Source organism: Psammomys obesus, unplaced genomic scaffold, assembly GCF_907164565.1.
Source record: "Psammomys obesus unplaced genomic scaffold, mPsaObe1.curated_primary_1811, whole genome shotgun sequence".
Classification (NCBI taxonomy): Eukaryota; Metazoa; Chordata; class Mammalia; order Rodentia; family Muridae; genus Psammomys; species Psammomys obesus.
In genome coordinates this window covers 317045-343593 of record NW_026594143.1, presented here as the reverse complement: position 1 = coordinate 343593, position 26549 = coordinate 317045, and the positions used below count along the sequence as shown (strand labels likewise).

Here is a 26549-nt window from a genome sequence, read left to right as displayed (position 1 = left end):
AAAGAAAGAAAGAAAGAAAGAAAGAAAGAAAGAAAGAAAGAAAGAAAAAGAGAGAGAGAGAAAGAAAGGAAGAAAGAAAGAAAGAAGGAAGGAAGGAAGGAAGGGGAACCTTGATTGTTTAGTCACTTATTTCAATAAGGAGATATTAAACAAGTTAAGAGATGACTAAATCTACCAGAACATTTTAAAGTCAAAGATAATAATTATTTTTAGATTTCTAAAAGGAAAATTATGAATGGCCTCAAATGAAAAATTATCTCACTGAAATATTCATAGTTTTCTAGTATTTCATTATTTATAACTGCAGTTATGAATATTCATTTTATTTTAAAGGTCAAACATTCTACAGCTGTGAATTAAACAGTACAATATAGCTATCCTCTTATGCCTAAACTATTAGACCCTTCATGCTATGAGTACTAAAAATACTCCTTTAAGACTCAGTATTCTTTGTATGTAATGTTGATTAAATCAAACCATGAACTGCTAGAAAATTATTAAGTGTCCTAGGCATATATCCAAAAGATGTTCAAATATACAAGGACGTTTGCTCAACCATGTTCTTAGCAGCTTTATTTGTTATAGCCAGAATCTGGAAACAATGCAGAAGTCCCTCAGCTGAGGAATGGATACAGAAATTGTGGTACATTTACACAGTGGAATACTACTCAGCAATTAAAAACAAGGAAATCATGAAATTTGCAGGCAAATGGTGGGATCTAGAAAAGATCATCCTGAGTGAGGTATCCCAGAAGCAGAAAGACAAACACAGCATATACTCACTTATAAGTGGATATTAGAAATATAATATAGGATAAACATACTAAAACCTGTACACCTAAAGAAGCTAAGCAAGAGGGAGGACCCTGGGTAAGATGATCAATCCTCATTCAGAAAGGCAAACGGGATAGACACCTGAGGGAGAAAACAGGGAACAGGACAGGAGCCTAATACAGAGGGCCTCTGAAAGACTCTACCCAGCAAGGTATCAAAGTAGATGCTGAGACTCATAGCCAAACTTTGGGCAGAGTGCAGGGAATCATATGAAAGAAGGGGGAGATAGAAAGACCTTGAGGGGACAGGAGCTCCACAAGAAGAGCAACAGAACTAAAAAATCTGAGCACAAGGGTCTTTTTTGAGACTGATACTCCAGCGAAGGACCATGAATGGAGATAACCTAGAACCTCTGCACAGATGTAGCCCATGGCAGCTCAGTGTCCAAGTGGGTTTACTAGTAAGTGGAACAGTGGCTGTTTCTGACATGAACTCAGTGGCTGGCTCTTTGATCACCTCCCCCTGATGGGGGAACATCCTTACCAGGCCACAGAGGAAGACAATGCAGCCAGTCCTGATGAGACCTGATAAGCTAGGGTCAGAGGGAAGGGGAGGAGGACCTTCCCTTTCAGTGGACTTTGAGCAGATCATAGGAGGAGATGAGGGAGGGAGGGTGTGATTGGGTGGAGACAAGGGAGGAGGATACAGCTGGGATACAAAGTGAATTACTGTAACAAATAAAAAGAAAAAGAATTAAAAACACTGCTCTAGCAGAGGATCATAGTTTAGTTCCTCACACCTGTATTGTGGCTCACAATTGCCTGCCTGTAACTCCAGCTCCAATGCTTCTGATCCCTGTGGGCTCTTGCACAAATGTGGTGCACATACATACACTCTGGCACAAATCCATACCCATAAAACTAAATAAATATTTTAAAAGTTTGATAAACTATTATAAACTTATGAAAGCAAATCTAGATCTCTATTTTGGTATTTGTGCATTGACATACTACTGACAGGAACAGTTTTATTTTACTTACTCTTCTACTGTGTCAAAGCCATTTGCACTGCCTTTGTGTTTGCCTCAGTTTCTTTGAGATTCCTTTTGCCTACCAGTGTTATACCTTCTTTAAAAGGTAAAATGAATTTCTTGATTTAATAGATTTTGGTTTGCGTAGTATATCTTTTTTTCTTCTTTAAGGAATTAAAGGCCCCCACCAGTTTCTCCAATAACACAAAATTTTTGTTTTTCCCACGTGGCAACTATTTAATAATAAATTAAACTGTAAAACTGTAGGTAATAGTTAATGAAGTTGTATGTTTCTCATACAACTTTAATTTAATCTGCTGTAGTTACATATGTACAGTGAATTAAATATAAATATAGTGCTGGTCTTGATAATACTTGTTTTTTGGGAGAAACGTATGAAGTTTTAGTTCAATAATTTTCACAGATTGCATTTTTCCACTACTAACTGAAACATTTGGCCACTTAAATCTTTTCATTTCTATTGGCTGAAAGCTGACATTTTAAAAGCTTAAGGGTTTACTTTGCTTCCCCCAGTAGACCATACACCACACCACTGTTTACTTCAGCAACAGATGTGTTGGTGGAGAGGCAGTGGGAGTATAGAGCTAAAGTATGAGGAGGAAATTTTTAAATTATTATTGTCTCTGTGTGTACATGTTTGCCTGTGCGCGTGTGCCTGAGCACATGTGCATACACACATATGCCATGGTATGCCTGAGGAGGTCAGAGGAAAGTTTTCTGGAGTTATTGTCTCTTTCCACCTTTATGTAGGTTCTAGGAATCAAACAAACTCAGTCATCTGAGGCAACTGTCTTTACCCACTAAGCTATCTTGCTTGCTGGGTCTTAAGGTTTTTTTATTTTTATTTTTTTAAAAGTAATCTCAAATATCTCTCTGTGGACTCTTTTTTTACAGTGCTCAGGACAGAATCTGGAGCTTATGACTGCCAGGAGGCAAGTACTCACTTTATCACTGAACTGCATCCGTAGTCTTGAAAATGTACCATTAATGTTAGAAACCTCATCTTGAAGAAAGCCCCAATGATCAGTGGCTTAATAATGAAAACTTCAAAGTAAACCTGAAAAGTATAGAAATGGATTTGTGTTTGTATCATGTGAAAAGCTTGCTGCCAATTATGTTTTCATTTGGTATGTAGTTCTTTGACTCTTTATTGCCAGTTTATACTGTTAAATGTGTTGTTTATATTATCTATCTATTCTTTTAATTATAGCAATTACATTTGGTCTTCTTCAAATTTATTTGAAACTTTTCTCATAAGTACATAGGGGAGGTGAGGGACTGGAAAGAGTGGAGGCAGGGGAACGGTGGTCAGAATGTATTATATGAGAGGAAAAAAAAAAGCATGTCAGGTGCCTGTGGCGCACACCTGTAATCCCAGCATTCAGGGAGGCAGAGACAGGTGGCTCTCAGTGAGTTTGAGGCCAGCCTGGTGTGAGTCCATGATAGCCAAGGCTACACAGAGAAACGCTATGTCAAACAAACAAACAAACAAACAACAAACGTCCCTTTTTCATTTTGATTAGTTTAAGAGATTTTAGACCTTGTAATAACTCTTGACTAAGTGTTACTTTTTTAACAAAATAAAAATGAAAATGACTCAAAAAGATTAACAATTGCCTCTCCTAGGAAACCATGCGGCAGAAAATGTATGTATGTTGACAACTTCAAAATAGTAAAAGAAAAATACTGTCAACTGAGAATTCTATATCCAGCTTTACTTACATTATGAAGATGAAAAAGAAAATCAGATAAGCAAAACAGAAAGCTTGTTGCTACCAAATTTACAAGAAACACTAATTCATGTTGTAAAGGAATAGATATTAACTTGAAGATTATACAAATTTTATGAAGCAAGGTGTTTTTGTTTGTGACTTTTTAAATTCTGTTTAAAAAATGCATAAAGGAATATTAAAACTATTGACAGTTTTTATGACAATGGGAGAGATCTCACTTACGGTGGGAAAAAATTCCCTGTTCCCCTCATCCTTTTCTTTGAAAGCACCTTGCTATGTAGTATAAGATCTTCTTAGTCATGCCAACTTCCTGACTCACTACCACAGCAGTTTTGATACACACCCAAAGTAGATCTGTTCAAGTTGCAATTTTAATTGTGAACACCTAGAATAATCATTGAAAATTTAACTAAAACCATAGTTACAAAGGAATAAAAGGTTATAGCACACAGGATATATTTAACACAAGAGAAATTGGCTGGGTGGTGGTGGCACACACCTTTAATTCCAACTATTGGGAGGCAGACGAAGGTAGATCTCTGTGAATTCAAGGCCAGCCTGGTCTACAAAGTGAGTCCAGGACAGCCACGCTGTCGCACAGAGAAACCCTGTCTCGAAAAACCCAAAAGTAAAAAGAGCGAGAGCGAGCAATTAAGAACAAAAGACATACACAAAACTGTAGCAAGGAATTGAACCATTGACCCTTAGATTCAGGGTCAAAACGTTATCAATTGGGCTATCCAGGCTTGTCCAGATGGCTGGCTGTATTAGTTAATTTCCTCCTTGCCACAACAAAATGTCTGACCAAGGTAACTTAAGAAAGGAAGTGTTTGTTTTGGCTCACAATTCAAGGGTATGGTTCATCTTGGTGGGGAAAGGCATAGCAGTGATAAAGGCATGAGGCAGTTGTTTATATCATAGCCATGATTAGGAGGTAGAGAGTAACGAATGCTTGTGCTAACTTCACATTCTCTCACTCAGTCCTGGAACCCAGTGCATGGGGTGATACTACCCATATGCAGGATGGGCAATCCCACCTTGATTTACCCATTCTGGATGATCCCTCACAGGCATGTGCAGAGGCTTGTCTCCTAGGTGATTCTAGATCCTGTCAAGCTGACAACTGAGATGAACCATCACACAATTCTTCACGAATCTTTTGCAAAAAGAAAGGAGGAGGAAACAACTGCCAAGTCACTCTAAAGTCTGAAGAAAGGTTCTGAAACTTAAACCAGATAAAAACCATTATGAGAACAATGTACATATATCCTGAAAACAAACGTAAAAAAATAACAAAATCCAGCAGTATATTAAAAAATCCTTTAAAAATGTTAAAAGTTACATTTAGTGTGTTTGTTTGTGTGCATTGCATATCACACCTGTGGAGGTCAGACGAAAACTTGGTGGGGTGGTGCTTCACTGCTTCCAACATGTGATGCTACCAGCCGGGGTCAAAGGTAAAGACATTCACTGAGTGAGAAGCACAGCAAGAAAGTCAATTTGTCAAGCAAATGTAAGTTGAAAATAAGCTGGTGTAGCGATTCTAACTTTGATAAAGTCAAATCAAAATTAGCCAGAACAGATAAAGAAGGCCACTGCATATTAATAAAGGGAGCAATCCAACAAGAGGATTGTCTTATTTACTGTTCTACTGCTGTGAACAGGCACCATGACCATGGCAACTCTTATAAAAAGAAAATACGTAATTGGTGGTTGGCTTACAAGTTCAGAGTTTTAGTCCTGTGTCCTCATGGTGGGAGCAGTAGCTGAGAGCTTTACATCTTGATTCACAGGCAGGAGGCAAAGACATAGACTGGGCCTGGTGTGGCTTTTGAAATCTCAGAGCTCCCAACAAGGACACATATCCTAATCTTTCCCATTCACTTCTACTAAATGGGATCAAGCATTTAAACATGCCTATGGAGGCCATTCTCATTCAAACCACTACACAGAGAGAGCAATGGTAAATATATATATGAACATGTAATGTTGGGGATTTTTCTCAGTTTCCTAAAACAAACACTAATGGGTATAGAGGTCAGATAGGCCCTCATAAAATAATAGTGGGTAATATCAATACTCACCTTCATCTTTAGCTAAGTCATCTAAACAAACAAACAAACAAATCAACCAAGAATCTTCAGAACTAAATTAACCACAGATCAAAAATGGACCTAACTAAAAAAAAAAAAAAAAAAAAAAGTCTCTTCCATAGATGCATTCTTCTTAGGAACTTTTTTTACTCTAGAACACCTTCTTTCTGGCCACAAAGCAAGGCTGAACAAATATTAAAGAATCAAAAGGAAATCATGAAATTTGCAGGCAAATGGTGGGATCTAGAAAAGATCACCCTGAGTGAGGTATTCCAGAAGCAGAAAGACACACATGGTATATACTCACTTATAAGTGAGTACTAAACCTATGAGATATGATAAACATACTGAAATCTATACACCTAAAGAAGATAAACGAGAAAGAGGACCGGGGGTAAGATGATCAATTCTCACTTAGAAAGACAAATGGGATCGACATTAGAAGTAGGAAAAAACAAGTAACAGGACAGGAGCCTACCATAGAGGCCTCTGAAAGACTCTACCTAGCAGTGTATCAAAGCAGATGCTGACACTCAAAACCAAACCTTTGGTAGAGTGCAGACAATCATATGAAAGAAGGGGGAGTTAGTATGACCTGGAGAGGACAGGAGCCCCACAAGGACCAAATATATCAGGGCACAGAGGTCTTCTATGAGACTGTTTCTCCAACCAAGGACCGTGCATGGAGATAACCCAGAACCCCTGCTCGGATGTAGCTCATGGTAGCTCAGTACCCAAATGGGTACCCTAGTAAGGGAACAGGGACTGTCTCTGACATGAACTCAGTGGCTGGCTCATTGAGCTTCCCCTCCCCGATGAGGGAGGAACAGCCTTTCTAAGCCACAGATAAGGACATTGCAGCCAGTCCTGAAGAGACCTGATAAGCTAGGGTCAGATGCAAGGGGAGGAGGACCTCCCCTATCAGTGGACTTGGAAAGAGGCAGGGAGGAGATGAGGGAGGGAGGGAGGGATTGGGAGGGAAAGAGGGAAGGGGCTACAGCTAGGATACAAGTGAATGACCTGTGATTAAAATAAAAAATAAAAAAAAGAAAAGCAAAAAAAAAATCATAATGACTTCTTTAAAAAAAACTTTTAAAGAGGGCTGTAGAGATGGCTCAGCAGTTAGAACACACTTGCTGCTCTTGCAGAGGGTCTGGGCTTAGTTTCCACACCTACAAGGTAGCTCACGACCACTTTAAACTCTAGTTCCATGTCCTTTTCTGGCCTCTTTGGGAACTAGGTATGCATGTGGTACATACATACATACATGTAAGCATTCACATATGCACATAAAAATAAAAGCAAAAAAATATTCTTTAAAAACTTTTTAAAGATCTATTTTATTTTAGGGGTTGAAAAAATAGCTTAGTAGCTAAGATCAGGCACTGCATGGGCATGGGGGATGCCTTTGATTCCAGCACTCAGGAAGCAGAGACAGGTAGGTCTATGAGCCAAATAGCTGGATTCAGGCCAGCAAGGGATACATAATAAGACCCTGTCTGAACAAACAAACAAAAAACCCAGGTACTGTTCCCACAGAGCACCTGAGTTTGCTCCCAGACACCACATTATGAAGCTCCAACCATATGTAACCCTAGTTCCTGGGGCATTTGATATCACTGGCCTCTACAGGCACATGCACTCAACATGCACAAACCCACACAGACACACAGACATATAACTTACCAGAACCCTTGGGATATAGAAAAAACAGTTCTAGAAGGGAAGTTTATAGCTATGAGTGCTATATAAACCAGAGAGACATCAGATATATTATTTAACAATACATCTCAGAGTCTTAGCAAAACAAGCCAAACTCCAATAGAGTTTGTACAATAGAATATTATTTTGTAATAAAAAGAAGTAACATATACATCAACACTAGGAACTTGGAAAAAAACATTACTCTTTTTTTTGTGCAGTGCATATGTGTGAAAGTGCACATGGAGGCCAAAGGTCAATCTTGTGTGTCGTTCCTTAAGTGCTACTCACCTTGTTTCTGAGATAGGGTCTTTCACTGGTTTGGAGCAATAAGTAAGTTAGGCTGTCGAGGGAGGGACTACTAATGAGTATGAAACATCTCTAGCAGGAGTCTAGAATAAAAAAGTTCAAAAACTGATCATGGTGATGCTTGCATATCATCATGAACATACTACAACCACTGAATACCCTTCAGAAAGGTAAATTTTGTGGTATGTAAGATACATCTGAATAAAGTTTTAACAAAAAAATGAAAAATGAAAGTAGTCAGGAGTTGTAGCTTAGTGATAAAGTGTGTACTGAACATGTGAGATGGTTCAATTCCCAGCACCAGAAATATGAGACATCTTTTCTAAGAAGGGAAGCAATAATAGAACATTTCTGTGTTAATGATAACTGTTTTTTATAGAGTAGAAAACCAGTGAAGCGATGTCCTCAAGACAATATGGAGCCTTTTCTGTGTGAAGTGGTACATATCTTTAATTGCAGCACTTGGAAGGCAGAGGGGGAAATCTCTGTGAGTTCCAGAACAGCCAGAGCTGCATAGTGAGACCCTGGCTTAAGAAAAAAAAAAAAAAAAAAAAAAAAAAGAAACAGGGAGAGAATATGGGGCTTTAAAAAAAAATCAAAGTGGAAAGATTAGATTTTAATGATAGCAAAAAATGATTAATTCATAATAATAGAGAAGGCAAGGTAAATGAATTCACATGTGGTAGATGGTGGGAATCCATGGACTTCCTTTCCTTCTTTGTGAGAAAGGATCATGCTATAGCCCAGTCTCAAAAAACCAAACAAAACCCAAAATAAAGAAAAAGCCAACCAACTAAGCAAACTAAACTTAATATAGTCACAACAAGCCTGAATCTGTAAAATAAATGGCCAGGATACTTAAAAAATATCAAAGTCAGCTGAGAGTGGTGGTGCATGCCTTTAATCACAGCACCCAGGGGGCAGAGGTAGGTGGATCTCTATGTGAGTTTGAGGCCAGCCTGGACTACATAGTGAGTTCCAGGACAACCAGGGCTACATAGATCAACCCTGTCTTAAAAAAACAGAAATGCTCAATCCCCATCCCAAAAGGCAAAGAGGAAGGACATCAGAAGATGAAGAAAACAGGAAACAACCTAGGAACCTGCCACAGAGGGCCTCTGAAAGGCTCTGCCCTGCAGACTATCAAAGCAGATGCTGAGACTTATGGCCAACTGTTGGGCAGAGTGCATGAAATCTTATGTAAGAACTGGGAAATAATAAGATCTGGAGAGGACAGGAACCCCACAAGGAGAGCAACAGAACCAGAAAATTTGAACACAGGGTCTTCCCAGAGACTCATACTCCAACCAAGTACCATGCATGGAGATAACCTAGAACCCCTGCACAGATGTAGCCCATGGCAGTTTAGTGTCCAAGTGGGTTCCATAGTAATAGGAAGAGGGACTGCCTCTGACATAATCTGATTGGCCTGCTCTTTGATCACCTCCCCCTGAGGGAGGAGCAGCCTTACCAGGCCACAGAAGATGACAGTGCAGCCACTTCTGATGTGATCTGATAGACTAAGATCAGAAGGAAAGAGAGGAGGACCTCCCCTATCAGTGGACTTGGGGAGGGGCACTCGTGAAGAAGGGGGAGGGAAAGTGGGATTAAGAGGGGAGGAGGGCTTATGGGGGGATACAAAGTGAATAGAGTGTAATTAATAAAAATATAATAAAATAATTAAAAAAACAGAAACAAAAACAAAAAGAAAAGTCAAAGTAATTAAAGACAAGAAAGACTAAATGAACTGTTCCAGATAAGGAAACAGTACTAAAGGACAATGTTCTCTATTTTTTTTTTACAGTTAAACTATAGTTATATGATTTCTCAAAATTTAGATAATTTGACTGAGTATATATGGAAACTCTTCCAAAAATATTTTAAAAATTGAAAGTTTAAAAATTCTGAAAACACAGGTTGTAGAGATGGCTCAGTGGTTAAGATCACTCTGGCAACCCACCTGTAATTCCAGTTCCTGGGAATACTATGCCCTCTTCTGGCCGCTGTGGGTACTGCATGAACTTGCCTTGCAGGCAAAACAGCCAGGAGGTGGTGGTGCCATGTCTTTAATCCCAGCACTCAGAAGGCAGATGCAGATGGATCTCTGAGTTCGAGGCTATCCTGGTCTACAGAATAAGTTCCAGGACAGCCAGGACTATGCATAGAAACTTTATTGTGGAAAAACAAACAAAAATTTAACAGGACTGAAGAGATGGCTCAGAGGTTGAGAGTACCTGCTGCTATTTCAGAGGACTTAGGTTCAATTCCCAGTACCTATATGGTGACTCACAACCATCCATAATTCTAGATCCAGGGGACCTGATGTTCTCTTCTTACCTCTTTCTGCACTAGGCATGTACATAGTGCATGTACATACATAACAGCAAAACACTCAAACATATAAAAAAATGAATAAATCTTTTAAAAAATCTGAAAATAGGACTTAGATATAGTTTAGTGGTGGAGTGCTTGCCTAGTATATGAGAAACCATGGGTTCACTCTCCAACACTGAAAATCATCAGAAAACAAAAACTGGGTTAAAGAAGAAAAGAAATAAAATGCATGAAAAGGGCAATTAAAATCCCACCCCTCACTAAGTAGAGTATAGGGACGTTGCAAGAGTGGGCAAGAGTGTTTAGAGGAAAGCTAGAACACCATTCAAGTCAAAGAGCGTTTAGGGGGTGGCATTTCTGATTGGCATGATACTTAGTGGGCATCCAGCAGAGATGCTGAACATTCTGCAGTGCACAAGACAGAGCCACATAACAAAGAATTGTTCCACATCCATACAGCCTGACCTGCCAAACTATTAGTTAGGTTTAAATAAGTCTGTTTATTAATTTATAATTAATCCACTAGATCAACATTTACTTAAGAGAGCCTATCATGTGCCAAGTAGCGTTTTAAGTACTACAGACCCATCAGGAAGGGGGGAAAGAAAAGACAAAAATCCTTTCCCTTTTCTAGAGCTCACAACTGTGCAGAGCGATAGACAATAAACTAAAAACACAGTAGAAGTAAATAACACACAGCCAAACACTGTCTAATGGTGTTTTGGTCAACACTGGTCTGCTTAAATGATGTTCATCCTATAATATTGTATTGAGTGGTGATGTCACAAAGGTCTTGGTTGAGTAAGCACCCTATATTCTGTACAAGGATCAAATTATCTAATGATACATTTCTCATAATATATTCCCATTGTTAAGCAACACAGGACTGTGCTGGGTAAGAAAGTGGAATGCAATGGGAACAATAAAGTTGGGTTAGTGTTTGGACTGGGATGATTTTTTTTAAAGCAGGATCATCATGGTAGACTGCAAAAAGAAAACGACAGCTATATAGAAACCTGAAGAAAGTGAGAGCATAGTAACTGTGGATATTGGGTGAAAAATATTTTAAAGACAGGGAAAGGCCTAATACAAAACCATCCAGGCATGAGTATGCTTAATGCATTCGTGTAACATTAAGGAGACCATTGAGGTGAAGTGGAGTAGGGGAACAGACTAGAGAGGAAAGTAATCAAGGATATTCACTTTTCTAAAACTCTAACAACCATACATGAGAGACTCTTATATATTCTTTTATTTAGAACTTTATGAAGAATTATTCATTGTTTATAGAAATGGAACTATAGCCTACCTATGGTTTCTGAGTCACCACTCAATACACCTGTAGTTGTCACATGCACAAGTCACATATATGTAACTTATGTGTATGCTTACTTCATTATGTCTTGCAGCAAAGTCATAGCAAAGCATTTATGTACTGAAGTGCACACTGTTTTATTATAAATTTTTCTTCAGCCAGCTGTGGTGGCACATGCCTTTAATGCCGGAACTCAGGAGGCAGAGGCAGACTTTTAGGCCAGCCTGGTTTACAAAGTGAGTTCCAGGACAGCCAGCACTGTATTCAAGAGAAACCCTGTCTCGAAAACCAAAAACAAATAAGTAAAAAAAAAATTAATTTTTCTCCCTTATATTACAACTAAAATGTTATATTAGCTGTGGGAGGATTGTGTATGTAGACTCTTTTTATGCTATTCATTTAAAAGTAGTGAAGGAGGCAAAATATACATTATAAAAATAGAATATTGGATCTATAGGTGTCAGAATGACAAAGTTATAGCAAGAATATTCAAAAGTTAAGAAGGGAATGAGGATGAAATTTGATGATTACTTGGCAGTGAGTTTCAAAAGGTCTAATCTAGACACCTGGGTGAGGACAGGAAAGATGCCCAAGGCTACATGGAGGCATAATTACAAGATCCTTGGACTATCTGTTGATGACCAACATTACATAATGGCTATTAAAGTGTTTTGTGGGCATGGGGTGGTGGTGGTGTTGGCAGCGGCGGCGGCTTAACCCCAGCACTTGGGAGGCAGAGGCGGGCAGGTGGATTTCTGTGAGTTTGAGGTCAGCCTGGTCTACAGAGCGAGTTCCAGGACAGCCAAGGCTACACAGAGACATCTTGTCTCAAACAACAACAACAACAAAGGTGTTTTGTGTATAGGTGGCGGTGGGAGTCGGGGAATCGAGACAGTTTTTGACACCATAGGTTTACTTTGACCTTACTATGTAGCTGAGGATGGCCTTGAACTTGTGGCATTCCTCCTGCATGCTATAAATATAGTTACGTACTACCACCAAAGGTGGCTAAAACATGGTTTTCAATATAATTTTCTTGTCATCCTTGGAGTTTCTACCTGTTTAACAAAGAAGGCTGAGGAGCAAAGAGGGTGCTTTCCTCAATGAGACTATAAATACTGCACCTCTAACCACATTAGGGATAGAAAAGAGGTTCAGTGTGGAAAGAAAGAGGACAAAAGCATTACAAAAGATCCAGTGGGGATAGAGTCAGAGACAGACAAGGTGGAAAAAAAGTCAAACTAAGAGAATCAATATGCTTTTCAATCATCATCATCATCATTTATTGAAAAAAAATTCCTAGGGACCAAGCATGTGAATTGGCTCTGATAGAGACAGACGCCCCCTCTATTTGACAGATGACTGAGCCGGATAGAAAGCAGATAGTTCAAAGTTTTATAGCCGGTTTCAAGTGGTCAATCAGTTAAGGATTAGGACTCCTGAGTCTGGGGTGTCTTAGCATGGGGCCACAGAGGGGGGGAGGAGAAGAGAGGGAAGAGAGAGTGAGGGAGGGGAGACAGAGGGAGGGAGGGGAGAGGGGGAAGGACAGAGGGGAGAGGGAGAGAAAATGTTGGGTAGAGGCAGACATGGAGTCAAGACTAGAACACAGACAATCACGTGAGCAGCAGACCTGCATGAAATCTTTTCCTCAGGGACTGGGATGGGGAGGCCCACAGAGGGTGGGCATGGTTGGTGGGTTCAAAGGGTACTCACCTGCGTGCGGCCTGGAGGGGACACAGGAGCACTCGCCTTTCCTTTTTTTGTTATGATCCTCCACCACCCACGGACCTAGAGTTGAAAGGCCGCCCAGGTAAAAGCGTGCCAGGTCCCTCCCCACATGCGTTCTGGGCAGTTCTCTCCCCTCCCGCCGCTCTCTTACCCACCACCCCTTTTTTACTACTTCTCTCGGGATACCTCTAGTCTCCGTAGGTTCTACAGCTGTCGCAGGAGAATGGATACCTGGCCCACAGCAAGATCTCGCAGACACAGGACGCTTCACGCGATGCTCCACGCAGCGCTGGCAGGGTAACGGAGCTACAGCACTACCGCCGGCTCCTCAGCTCCCATTGGAGGAGTGCACTCCTGCCTTCCCTGGGATTGGTTGGAGATGGAAGCACGGATGAAAACTCCACCTTCTCGAGGGTGTGATTGGTTTATGAGCCAAGCTCTTCAGTTAACAACACTGGCCAGGAAAGGATCATTCCTTATTCCTTTTGCCGGTCTACTGGACTGGCCTTCCGGGGGTCGCTTGTGACACGCAGGAAACCCTAACCCAGAGTAAGCGCAGATCACTGAATAGAGTTGTGACTTTCCTGACGTCTTCTTCTTTTTTTTTTTCTGTAGCCGCTTTGTCCTTACACTGTTTTGCTAAGAGACTTTGCTTCCAGTTTCCTATAGCTCCACACCCACTTGTAGGAGTTGGAGAGCCTTGTTCCTAATTCTATCCATGGAAAATAAGGTGATCCTACTTCGTAGCCCTAGCTGACTCACCGTGTAAACCGGGCTTGCCTCTGCCTCCCGGGTGCTGGCATTAAAGGTATGAGCCACTTCTACTGGGCAGATTTTATTTGTTCAAGTACAAGCTATGACCTAAAGAGGCAATCTCGATGAGGCATTGGTAATATAGTGGTGAGAGTAGCTGCCTTCCAAAGAGGCAAACTTACTGGCCTGAAAATGTGGGTCAATTACTCAGAAACGAAACAAAACAAAAAACAAAACAGCTCTCTGTCTTCTAAAGGAAAGCTGTTTAAGAAAGTAGGGAAGACAGGAAGGCTTCTTCTATTAGCAAGTTTTTAAATTTGGGTAGCACAGATCCTCCAAGAGAGTCTAGCGGGTAGGGCTTGGGGGCAGGAAGAAATGACTTGGATGGGAATGAATTTACATCTTTTTTTTCTCTCTGTTTATCAAAATTTAGCATGTTTTCAATAAAGAATGTAACTCACCATGACACTAATAGTAATATTGATGACTCTTACCAGTAGCAATTAGAGATTTGTCTATCACATTATGAAGTTGCAGATCTCTCAAATATGTAATCTCTGAAATATATAATCAGTGATTAAAGATCATGATAATCAAAAGCTGGAGAGATAACTCAGTGGTTAAAAGTGCTTGCTGCTCTTGTAGAGGAGGGTTGCCAGCAAGAATGTTATTTGCATGTAACGCCGCCTCCAAGGGACCAGATACCTTATTCTGGCCTTCACTGTCACCTGAGTACATGTGCCTCACACCTTTGCAAAGCACACTCATGCATGCATAGGAGCACACACACAAATACACACATCAATAAAAATAAATCTAAAATCATGATAATCATTGTAGTCATTAAGTCATCACATCGCATTTTTTGTATTTTAATATTTCAATAGTTTTCTTTCTAATACTAGATATGTTTTTTTTTTTACTTTAAAGGATATTTTCAGGAGAAAAGGTCTACAGGCTTCACTAGGTCACAAAAGAGATCAATGACACAAAAACTGAACTTGATTTCTTAGCTCCAACAGGACAGAGACTTATTTTCTTTTGTTTCCTTGCTATATTCCTGTGGGACCTGCTGTTAATGTCTAAATCTGACATTTGTGGACAGCCTATGAGTTTACTCAGTCTAGTATAAGGCACATAGTAGGTATTTAATGAATATTATTGAATGAATATTTGAGAGAACAAATGCTGGCTTCTTTTGTCACCTACAGAGGGACATTCCTGAATCCAGTTTTGTCCCTGCCAATCTGATTCTGTCTACAAAAGTGAATGGCACTTTTGTGACATCAGGAAATCTTGGGAACCTCATACCTAGCAGCAGGTACCTTTGTTGAAGAAAGCTATAAAATGTGAGGCCTACAAAAACAAGTAGTTTCAGTATAAGAACAGGCCCTGGGGAGCATGGAGCCCATCATTATTCATTCTCCTGGATTCTGTTTACAGTTACTTCATGATGCTCATGTTTTGTTTGTTTGGTCAGTGTTTTTTTTTTTTTTGTTTTGTTTTGTTTTTTGAGACAGGGTTTCTCCGTGTAGTCTTGGCTGTCCTGGACTCACTTTGTAGACCAGGCTGGCCTCTCACAGAGATCCACTTGCCTCTGCCTCCCAGAGGGCTGGAATTACAGGTGTGCAGTACCTCGCACAGTGATGCTCATGTTCACTGATGCTCACCGTACGCTGTACTTTAGAGATAGGTTTGACCTTAAAAACATTCTAACCTTCTTTTTGAAGATCCAGTCTGAGAAAGGAAAATACTGGTAACAAGATGCCACTCTGAGTGAAAAACTCCTCTTGTTCCATATTTTAGCTCAGAGCATGATCACTCTGGCCAACCATATTAGAATACCATAATGTGTTCCTAAGAATGTCCCAGAAGACCAGTGTCCCTTTTGGATAGGGTGGATAAAGAAGAGCCTCAAATGCCAGAATGAACAGAGTAGGATTTTATTGGGGGTTGGGGGAGAACATGCTGAAGACTATGTCCTGGGATCTTGGACAAGTCGTTACTCCTGACCTGATTTTCCCAGAATAATTTGGCTAAAATAGTAATTGGGAGGATTGAGACCTTCTAGGGAGGATGGGGGAAATATATCAGTTAGGACAGATTGAGGCAAGAGGAACCAGGCCTGCTCCCTATTTGACTGCATGAGCCATTTTTTTCAGACTGACTTCCTTGCTGGTCCACTCCAGGGTCTTCACCCCTGAGATCTCCACTTCTCTATTTCCCTTCCTATACAGATACTCACTGGGACTGGGTTCAGATAGTTCTGGGATATATATCCTCATTCTCCACAAGATGCCTTGGATTAAGATCCCATTCTATAAACTCTAGTCTTGAGATACTGCCTTACCTTGGATAAGACATCCCCCTTCTCTTTTTTAATAGCTTGTTTCTCCTTTTGAGGAATATAGAATATATAGAATGTTGCTATGTTTCTCAGGCTGGACTTGCATTCTGGGCTCAAGCAATCTCACTGCCTTGGCCTTCTGAGTACTTACAAGTGAACAGCACCATGTCTGACTAGGACATTCCTTCCTTCTAACTCTATTGACCTAACTCCAACAAGGTGAGTCAAGGTCAGAATCAGAGTCATGAAAATCCCTATCTTCTCTCCAAAACTTTTATCAAGAGCATGTAAAAAAGAAAAACAAAACAAAACACCCCCCCACCAGAACATATAGAGCTATTTTCAAGATCTAGCATTCAAACCATATCAAAGACTCAGAGGCCCAGAAAAGGAAGGGGCACTTAGCCTCTCTTCAGAGTACAACATAGACAAGGCAGAAATCGTAACTTTAGGGTGGAGAAACCTGATAGACATTACCTTGGCCAGGTGATCAAAGTTTACATCTATAGTGATGTCATACTGCTAGTATTTACCTTTGTTATGATGCAATGAAAATGGCATGTTATATTTGTCCCCTTCCTCCCTCAAATCCATTATGCCTTTTTCTGAGAAAGTGCTCAAATCTAAAACTGTTCTGAAACTTAAACACACACATGCACACTAACAGACACAAATATCTCGGGCAGGGGTCGCACACGCCTTTAATCTGAGCACTTGGGAGGCAGAGGCAGAGGCAGGAGGATCTGTCTGAGTTCAAAGCCAGCCTGGTCTACAGAGCAACTTTTAGGACAGCCAAGGTTATGCAGAGAAATCCTATCTCAAAAAAAAAAAAAAAAGAAAGAAAGAATGAAAGAAAGAAAGAAAGGAAAAAGAAAGAAAGACAAAATAAAACAAAAAGCATAAAAAATAAACCTAAAAAAGAGTCCAAATTCCCATCCTACTCTCATCTGAGGTATACATAACCTACTTCCACACTGCACTCCTTCAATGCTCTTGACAGCCAGCAGAGGGCGTTTTCTTAAATGCAAAATTGACAAAGCTGTCCTGCAATGGACAGAAAATTTGGATGGAAAATTTGGGAGATATGTTGAAAAAAAAAAAACAACCCACTATGATATCTACTTAAAAGACATTTTTGGAGACCTGATAAGCTAGGGTCAGATGGAAAGGGAGGAGGTCCTCCCCTATCAGTGGACTTGGAAAGGGGCAGGGAGGAGTGAGGGAGGGACTGGGAGGGAATGAGGGAGTGGGATACAGCTGGGATACAAAGTAAATAACTTTGTATTAATTAATTATACAAAGATTAATATAAAAATTAAAATTATAAAAATCTATTTTTATAAAATCTATTTTTATAAAAATCTATTAATATAAAAATTATAAAAAATCTATTTTCAATAAAAAATTAAAATTATTAAAAAAATGACATCTTTGGGGCTCGAAGGTTGGTTGAGTGGTTAACTAGTAGTAGATTCTTCTGTCCACCGGGATTTGTGGCTACCCTGCCTTCCCTGGGTCTCCTTTTCTTATATGTATAGGTCTTTTCATGAAATCTGGCACAAGGTTTTTTGGAGCTTATAGATAAAATCTGAGGCTGGATGAAACCCTATTACAGAAACTGTGAGGTCACCGGGGTGCTAGCTGAGGCTCCAAGAGAGTATGTACTGCTTTCCAGAGGTACAAATTTTGACTCCTAGAGCACCATTGGTAGGGTGGTGTAGGGGATCTGATGCCTCTTTGCCTTCTTGGACACCTGCACTGCCCTAAGTCCACAAACATATATACATAGTTCAAATAATTAAAATAGTGAGGACTGGAACGATGCTCAGTGATTAAGGCAACTTACTGTTGTTGCAGAAGACCCAAGTATGGTTCCAAGCATTCAAATGGCAACTCACAACCATCTGTAACTCCAGTTCCAGAAGTTCTGACGTCCCCTTCTGACTTGTACGGGAACCAGGAACGCAAGTGGTGCGCGTACATATATATGCATGCAGGCAAGACACCCACACATTTTTAAAAAGTACCTTAAATAATAAAAATACTTAAAAATTAGTCATCACTATGATCGAGTGAATATGGTAAACATTTCTGGTGTTTATTGTCATAAAGTTACCACATCCCAAGTTTTGCCCTCGGCAGTCTTCCCAAGGTCTCCCAGGTAAAGCTTGCCTTTCAGATGCCCAGCTCTGAGCCTGCCTATCTTATCACACAGCTACACTGTAATTTCTCTTCGTTATCCGTTATCTTCAATGCAAACTCTATGACATAGGCCATCTTTTCTCCTGCCTTCTCCATCAGGTTCAGGGCCAGGAAGAAACCCTGCATCCCTCCCTAAGATAGGAGAGCATTTTTGCGTGACTAGGTTGTGCTGTCTAGAGTGTTGTCGTGACTTTTTTTTTATTATTATTAAAACTGTATGTGAACAAGAAAAATAGCTCCTCCACACCCAGCTCGAACTAGGCCTGAAAAATGGTTTGACGCACTGTAAAATGAATAGATGAATCACCAAATAAATTGATGTTCTAGGACGCAGGATCTTTCTGCGCATGCGCCAGAGAGAAAGGCGTGGGAAGTTCTTTTCTACCTCGCAGGGTTTCTTAGAGTTGGGGTTGGGGAGGAGGAGGAACACCCATTGGTTAGGACGGGCCGCATTGGTCTGAAGCAATGCTTTTGCAGTCTCTAGGAGCTCTACTCCACCTGTGAAACTGTTCACTACCACCATCGTGCCAGGGTGTTTCCAGCTGGCTAAGGGACGGCGCAACAAGGTGGACAAAAGATTCCAAGACGCACTTTGAATTTGCTCAGTTTTATTAGGCTCGTCAAGGGTCACGGGGGAAGGGGCGGGGCTTCTGGGGAGCTGGAATACCACAAAGGCGAAGCTGCCTTGCAAAAACACTGACGCGAGCTAGCGGTCAGGGCTGATGAAGGGAAGAAAGGGATTGCGGAGAAACTCTGGAAAAGGGGGTGGTAGCGGAGTCTTGAGGCCACTGCGCAGTTGTGACGAAGGTCACAGCGGCCCTCCTTACTTAATGATCAGGATGTCCACAAAGCACGGAGAGAGGGGCTTGGGCCTAAGCTTACGAAGGGGGCTAAAGGGGCCCTGACCAAGGCATCACAATATATAAGATTAGCAGCACACAGAAGCCTGCGGGAGAGGAGAGCTGAAGGGGAGGGTAATCCCTCCTCCAAATAAGAACTCTGCAATTACTAAACCATAAAAATAAACTTTAAACCAGTGTAATAAGTCAGTCTAACCCCAGAAGTGCAATGTGGGACCGCACAGCCCTAGCTGAAGAGGAGGGCAAATGGGATAGAGGATAGGGGATAGGGGTTTATACAGAGAGACCCCAAATGTTTATCCGATTTTCTCGTTCTTCCCCAGGCTGGCCCAAGCATTTGGGACCGGCAGCACCTCCTGGATATCAGAATCTTCTGAGTTCACTTCACTTTCTTCCCCTTCATAGATTTGTTCCTCTACATAGCTCTCCTCGCCTAGCTCACTACCTGTGTAGGGGAGAACATAGAGGGAGTTGGTTAGATGCCCCTTGAAAAGTGAACAGAACAAATAGCTGTGACTTTTGAGGGCCTGGGACCACTCGCCAAGTGGTACTGTTTGGGACAGGGAGGGAGAGAGGACACGAAAGGCGAGGGAGAAGGGAGAAGAATTGCCACTGTGCTCAAACCCAAGGTCAGAGGAATGGGAGGGAGGCAGGAAGGCAACATTCATCTTTCTTCCGTCAAAAGTGACACATTGTTTTTATTCTTCTCCTGCTCCCATTCCTCAATGCACGTCTGACTTTCCGGAGGGAGGCTTTGGCCTTATATTCATCAGATACTTTTTGCCCTTAGTGTGACCCAAATTCTAGTCTGTCTTCTTCAGTCCACTTTCCCACCCCAACTCTGCGCTAGGCAGTTCTGCCTCGCATCCTTGGAGAAGAGGGAGGCCATGAGGTGGGAAAAAAAAGAGGATTGACTATTCCCTTCATTTCCCCAGCCCACCGCCCAAAAAATGTGTATGTGGCTCCTCACTCACTGAACATTTTCACCCTTTGTGCCTTGCTCCTTTCTTCAATGAAAGTTGGCCAGGAACCCCATGGTTGGTTTCCCTTATCCTTCCACCTCCCCCAGGGGCTGACCTCTCCTCTGTCTGCCCATAACCAGGTTCAGATGAGTTCTTTTACCAGTCTTCTAGGCCAGAGCCAAACCGGAGAGTCACCTTAAATACTGCTTTATCCCCCCAAACTTCCATGTGCAATCTTTCCCATGCCCTTCCCCAAATGTATATATTGTTGGACAAAGAACGTGTTCTGTGGTCAAGAAGTTTGGGAAATGTGGAGTTCTGCAAAGTGAAATGGGTTTTTAAAGGCCGGATACTCAGAACTTGTATTTATGCATTCTTTGCCTAACACATTCTATCAGCAAACCCTTCCATGTGAAGCAGCTTTCAGAATTGGTGAAGGGTCCTAGAATAATCTTGGAAGCCTTGCCAAACATTCTAGGTCACTAATCCATCCCATGGAGAAGGCTCCACATTGCTGTTTAGCAGAAATACAACTTCAAACTGAAATGATACCTCCTTTCCTTAGCTCTCCCTCTCCTTTCTCACTCCTTGAAGTGAAATTAACTGCTCTGTCTTCTGAGTGTAGAGAAAACATATTCTGTTCACCTCATCACCAGCTGTCCAAAGAAGCCTGGGCATTCTCAGAAGAGGAAGGAAGGGGGAGGGACCTATAGCTCACCTTCCTCACGAGCCTCTTCCTCTTCTTCCTCCATTGATTCTTCAGAGATGATTTCTACCTCCTCCTCATAGTCATCCTGGTTGGTGCTGTTATCCAGAGTCTTGTCAAAGACATCAATGCCATTCTTATAATATTTAATGTCCCTGTCATCATCATCACTGCCTTCATTGTCACCCTCATTGCCATCATCATCACTGCCCTCACTATCACTGCCCTCATCTCCATTGTCACTATCACTGCTCTCCTGGATAGTATTACCCTGCTGGCTGTCACCTTCTAGGCTTTTGTTGTCACCATCAGCTTTCTCGTTGCTGGAATCCTCACTGTCATAGGTGTTTTCTTCTGGGTTCTCACTGTTGTCATCTGGACTTATAGCAATGATCTCTGTGTTGTCAGTGACCTTATTGTTGGGGACCACATTATGGTCAGGATTCTCACTTTCACACAGGGTCTCATTGACGTCAGTTACCTCATTATCAGTGGTCTCAAAATAGTCGGTGGTCTCCATGAAGTCAGAGATCTTGATATCATGAACGGTCTCATTGTCAGTGATCTCATCAGTTTCTGAGATTTCACTGAGAATGTCTTCAATGGCATAATGGTCATGAGCATCTTCCATGATCACCATTTCGTATTTGTTCTTGGATTTACTGTGGGTAAGTTTAAAACTGAGTATAAGGTTAATGGAAGTAACTGGGAAGGCAGTATGGTAATAGGACTTCTAAGAATGGGGGAAAGTCTCATTGCTACCTCTGACTATGTAACCTCAGGTCACTTCTGTATATCTTTTGTAGACAGTGTACTGGATTATCTCAGTGGTCTCTTGTGCCTCTATAAATCATGTTTGTCACTAGCTTAGTGTCTGCCCTATTTAAAAAGAAAACCCCAAAGCCCCTCAGGCACCATTTCTTTCATCACCTTTCCTTTCCTTCATGCTTCTTTCTGTTTGTCCTGTAGCCACTTCCTCTCATGTAGTAGCGCACTGGGTTAACCCACAGGTCATTCTTGATAATCTGTTGTGGGGTGGAGGGAGGAGAAAAGAGCCACAAGTATAAGCCCTAGAACCCACTCATAATTTCTCAGGCACCCAGGGGTAAGTCTGGCATGACTTTCCCTTGCAGTACCAGGGGGGCTCACCTCAGCAATTCTGTCAGCTTCTGGGAGGCTATGGTTGGAAAACCAGTTGAAGAAGCTTTCTCTGGAATCATGGTTTCTGCGATTATAGGCCTGGGGTTCCTGGCCACGGTGCCAACGTATTGGAGTAGAATGAGACACCAAGCGGCCTAGAGGAAGAGGAACAGATGCATAAGAGACTGGAAATGATAATATTGGGCCACAGATTTATTCTGGGACTGCCTCTTACCTGAGCGGTTGTGCTGGAACTCCTTGACAATCACCATGTTTGTAAAGTATGGGTTGGTCTGGAAGTACAGCTTCATCTTGTAGCCCATGGAGATATGTCTGAGATCCTGTACCTGCTCAGAGTTGGGGTAATAGTGGTATCTATCCCTTCTGTGGCCCTTCCCACCCTCCCCCTCACCTCTAAGGACCAGATTCCTTGGCATCCTTCCTTGGCCTGACCTGAAGATTGGTCAAGTAGCGGAAAATGTCTTCATCACGTTGGTTGATCAAGACTGAAATTCTGGGGTGGTTGAGGAACTGATGAGTGGAGCAGTTTAGGTCAAGGATTTACTGTTCAATGCCAAGTAGGGCAAAGCAAAGCAAGGTCAAGACAGAGGGTTCCTTCTATGTTTGAGTGATGTATGTGGAGTAGGTGAGTGCTTATGCAATGTTAAACTTCAGTGTTAGGTAACCTTGCTATGGTTCATATTTGCTGAGTGTCTAGATGCAATGGGTGTATGACCATGTCCATGTTTTCCTTGTCTCTTGGTGAGAGGTTCACAAAATACTATGTGTCTGGGAGCTGTAAGCCCAAGTGTAAGTAATGATGTATTTGGTTACTGAGGGCCTTTGTTTACGTGATGTTACATGTATAGGTGCTGATGGTCATTGTCCACATGATGTATGAATGGCTCTGGAGGTTGGTGTGCATAAGCCATGTTGCCTCATATCTAGATATAGAAATTATGTATCTACATGATACCCTGTGCCTGTCTGCTGAGGGCCTGTGATCATGTGACACTTTGTATCATGGATCATGGGACAAATATATATATATATATATATATATATATATATATATATATATATATATTCTATTAATATGCTAAACCTATATATTTCAAATATGTATACAAATATATTTCCAGGGGATGAGCTCAATGCTCACCAATCATGGATTTGAGGCTTCCTGTTCTACCTTTTTCTTCATTTAACCACTGACCTCCACATCCAAGTGGTCTTTCTCCTGATTCTTCAGGTGGTTCCATCCCATTTCTATCCTCTCCCCTCTAATGGAGTACTTACTTTACACAAATTTGAGATTTCTAGGCATGTAAGCAAAGACCCAGACTTACAAAGCCTTGTGTGGCTTCTACCCTTCCTGTAGAGTGTATTTGCCTTCTTTCCTTACTGTCAGTTCATCACCTGTATCTCCCTCTTCTCCTTTCACTGTGGTCCTATTAATAGGCTGTGTGTCTTCTCTGTTAGCCCTCCCTCTTTTACTGTCTGTGATATATATATATATATATATATATATATATATATATATATATATATAAAATGTTATGGTGCTACTCTTTTCCCATCTGCAGTCTTTATTTTTATGTTATTTTGTCCTTTTGCCATCCCTCTTCCACTCAATCTAGAATCTTCTAATGGGGCTTCATTCCCATCTCTGACCCTCCCCCACACCCCTTGTTTCTCTTTTGCACACCTCCCCTTTAGTCATGGGCTCCTGGCCCATGCGTACTGATGAGAAGGATACTGCTTTGACCCAGAAGCCTGGGATATGCTGGATGATGAGGTCTCTGCGCTCCAAAAAGGGTCTTCGCATCTGGATGAATTTGCGCTTGAGACGCAAGAAGGCCTTGCCTGCCTTGATGTTCACCGCCTCCAGATCCATTTGAATGCTCTCCAGGGCCTGCAGTATGCTTTCCATCCTCTGGGCACTCCTGCTCTCCTTCACCTTTCTCTGCTTCCGACGACGACGACGACGACGACGACGCTGCCGCTGCCACCTCCTCACACTTTCCCTTTCATCCTCATCCTCATCCTCCACTATGATGATAGCCTCTTCCTTCCTCTTTGGACAAACTAACATCTGGGCCCCCCACCCTCCAAAGCTACAGGTTTCTAGGGCTTTCTCTCCAGCAAGGGTGCTGGGCTCTGCAACCTGAAAGTCAATTTCCAGGCTTCCTCCAGAGGTTTCTGAAGAGGGAAGTGTTTCCATGATCCCTGTGGGAGAGGGTTCCCCAAATCCTGCCTCTATTGCAGGATCCCAGCCTGGACTCCCAGCACCCAGGGTGAAATACGCACGGATCCCTCCCTCCTCGAGAATGACATAGGGCAGTGGTGGGGGTAGAGTGGGGCCCACCCCCCTCATGTCAGCCAGCACCTGTGCAGCCTCTGTTTCTTCCTGGAGTCTCGGACGCTGCTGGGGTGGAGGCAGGGGCAGTCGCAGGAGGGGCGGGGGTGGCGGGGGCGGCAGGTCTCGCTGACGGACTTCTGAGCTGCTCAGGCGGAGGGTCTTGGCCGGAGGCCCCGCATCCGGGCGGTCCATGGTGACTGCACTCAAATCTTAGGGAATTGCACTGATTCTTCTGCTCTCAGATGAGACCGTCGCCACCAGTCACACTTGAAGCGGAGCCGCCACACCTCACGCGACCAGCTCTGCTCACCACCTCGCTCCGATGTCCCCTCCAACAGCGCCTGCCCAACTCCCACAGCGCCAGACGCTGAGGCCCCGCCCACTCCTTGAAGGCGTCTGTTCTGCTCAGGATTGGCTTCAGGCCTCAGAGGTGGCGTTAGCGTTCCCTCCACCCTTCCCTTCTCTCACGCAATCCGGCTTGCCAACTCTACACGTCATCATTTTCTAATTGGCCCCCTTCGCACCCACCAATCATCAGGCTTGCTGCCCCAGTGATGGGAGTAAAATTTCAGGGCGATTGGCTGTAAGGAAAGCTAGGGAAGAAACCGCTCACCCCCGTTCTTGCAATGTTTTATCCAATGGGAAAAGTACCAGTGATTGTGAAGACGGAAAGACTAGACAGGGGAGGGTGAGTGGGAGTGCGCAAGCACCAGGAAGCGAGATGTGCTCAAATGAAATCCCCTTGCTATCTTTCTCCCCGCCCACCTCCCTTGAGCAACTACGCACTTCTTAAATCTATCCCTTCCCCCATCAGCTTATGCCCCTGAGGTGAGCGCTGTAACCCTTAGATGCAGGCAGTCTTGACGTGCCAGTAATTTAAGTATCTGAGGTCTTTGGTTTGGTGGTCAGGTTTTGACAAGGCTTTTTCCATCTCTGCAAAATGGCTCCAGAAACCATCACAGACTCAAAAAGTAACTTCCTCTGCGTCATTAAAAAAAAAAAAAAAAAAAAGATTGTGATTCAACTAATTTGCTAGATTTTTCTAGAACTCTAAAACTCTTTGTCTAAATATTATTTCTCCTCCTAACCTTTCCTAAGTGAATGCTGTTATTAATTGTACCCTAAGATTTTATTTTATTTATGACTAGAGATGGCTAGTCTTTGATGAGGCATGACGGTGGAGTTTTGGCTTTGCTTCTAGAATTCACATCGCAGGTGAATGCCACTGTAACTCTAGCCAAATGACTGCCCACCTCTACCCTTTTTTTCTCTAAACTAGACGTTCCTAAGGGAGAGGAGATAATTATTGCCCATTGCAATCTTGCTGTGATAAGCAGAGGGAGGGAACCTAGGTATCCATCGCCAGGAGAATGGATAAAATGTAATATGTTTTAGATGGATTACTAGAATGAGCTTGATCTGTGTATAGCAACATGGCTGGATCTCTCAAAAACATAATGTTGAGTGAAAAAAGAAACAGAACAAGATTTATAGTACAATACTGTTTATGTAAATTAAAATACATCAACACCATGTATTTTCCACAGATACACATAAGTAAATAAACACATGAACTGTGGTTTGGAAGGACACACATCAAGTACAGAAGAGTGGTGCCTGTGTGGGGTGGAAAAGAATGGGATCTGGCATGGGTGGTGAAGGGGACAAAATAAAATAAAAAAGGGCCTTGCATGGATCAATGATGATATAGTGTGCCAAGAACTGAGTAATATGGCCATCTCAATTCTGTGCACCTGAGGGAATAAGTAAACCAATAGTAAATTAAATGAGTGATAAGAAGTAGGACAGCTGGGTAGATCCCCAGACTCGGGCTTTTTCTTTATGTCATCTTTCCTTCTGAATTTAGTCAAAGTTCAACAAAGTCCCAGCTGTATACAGTGGAACCTTCAGAAGACCTCCCAGTTCAGACTGAGGCAGTTCCTCTAACAGCCATTACCTTGCAAGGACCATTTCTTAATCCCATTGCCTCCATGTTTGACCCCTCCTCCATTCCAAGTTCCTATTTCCATGGTAGTCCAATTTCAGAAATACCTTGTTTGAATTTTGGGGTGGGGATGGAATCTGCAGACATTGGGAAGAATTGGGTTTCTAAAGCACCCTCTCCCCACCTGGTGCTTAGAAGCTGGGCCAAGGGAAGACAACCTTATGAGGTGGGATT

At 42.1% G+C, this 26549-nt stretch overlaps 1 protein-coding gene and 1 long non-coding RNA gene across 3 annotated transcripts in view; both read right to left on the bottom strand.

Annotated features, from left to right (window-relative positions):
• LOC129684715 (uncharacterized) overlaps positions 1-13288 on the bottom strand; it is a 15927-nt gene extending 2639 nt beyond the window's left edge. The window contains exons 1-3 of one of the 2 annotated variants that reach the window (XR_008721382.1): positions 13225-13288; positions 13024-13098; positions 4606-4783 (exon numbers count right to left, since the gene is read on the bottom strand). This is a non-coding gene — a long non-coding RNA (uncharacterized LOC129684715). The remainder of the gene's footprint in view (positions 1-4605; positions 4784-13023; positions 13099-13224) is intronic. The other variant, XR_008721383.1, reaches the window with a different exon arrangement.
• Positions 13289-18936: 5648 nt separating this feature from the next.
• Positions 18937-24778, bottom strand: Tspyl2 (TSPY like 2). Its single transcript, XM_055617941.1, has 7 exons — positions 23768-24778; positions 22462-22539; positions 22244-22355; positions 22018-22163; positions 21799-21893; positions 20881-21530; positions 18937-19645 (listed from the first exon to the last, which is right to left on the bottom strand). Exons 1-7 carry the CDS (start codon positions 24560-24562, stop codon positions 19497-19499), a joined length of 2025 nt encoding a protein of 674 aa, XP_055473916.1. The 5' UTR covers positions 24563-24778; the 3' UTR covers positions 18937-19496.
• Positions 24779-26549: the final 1771 nt, after the last annotated feature.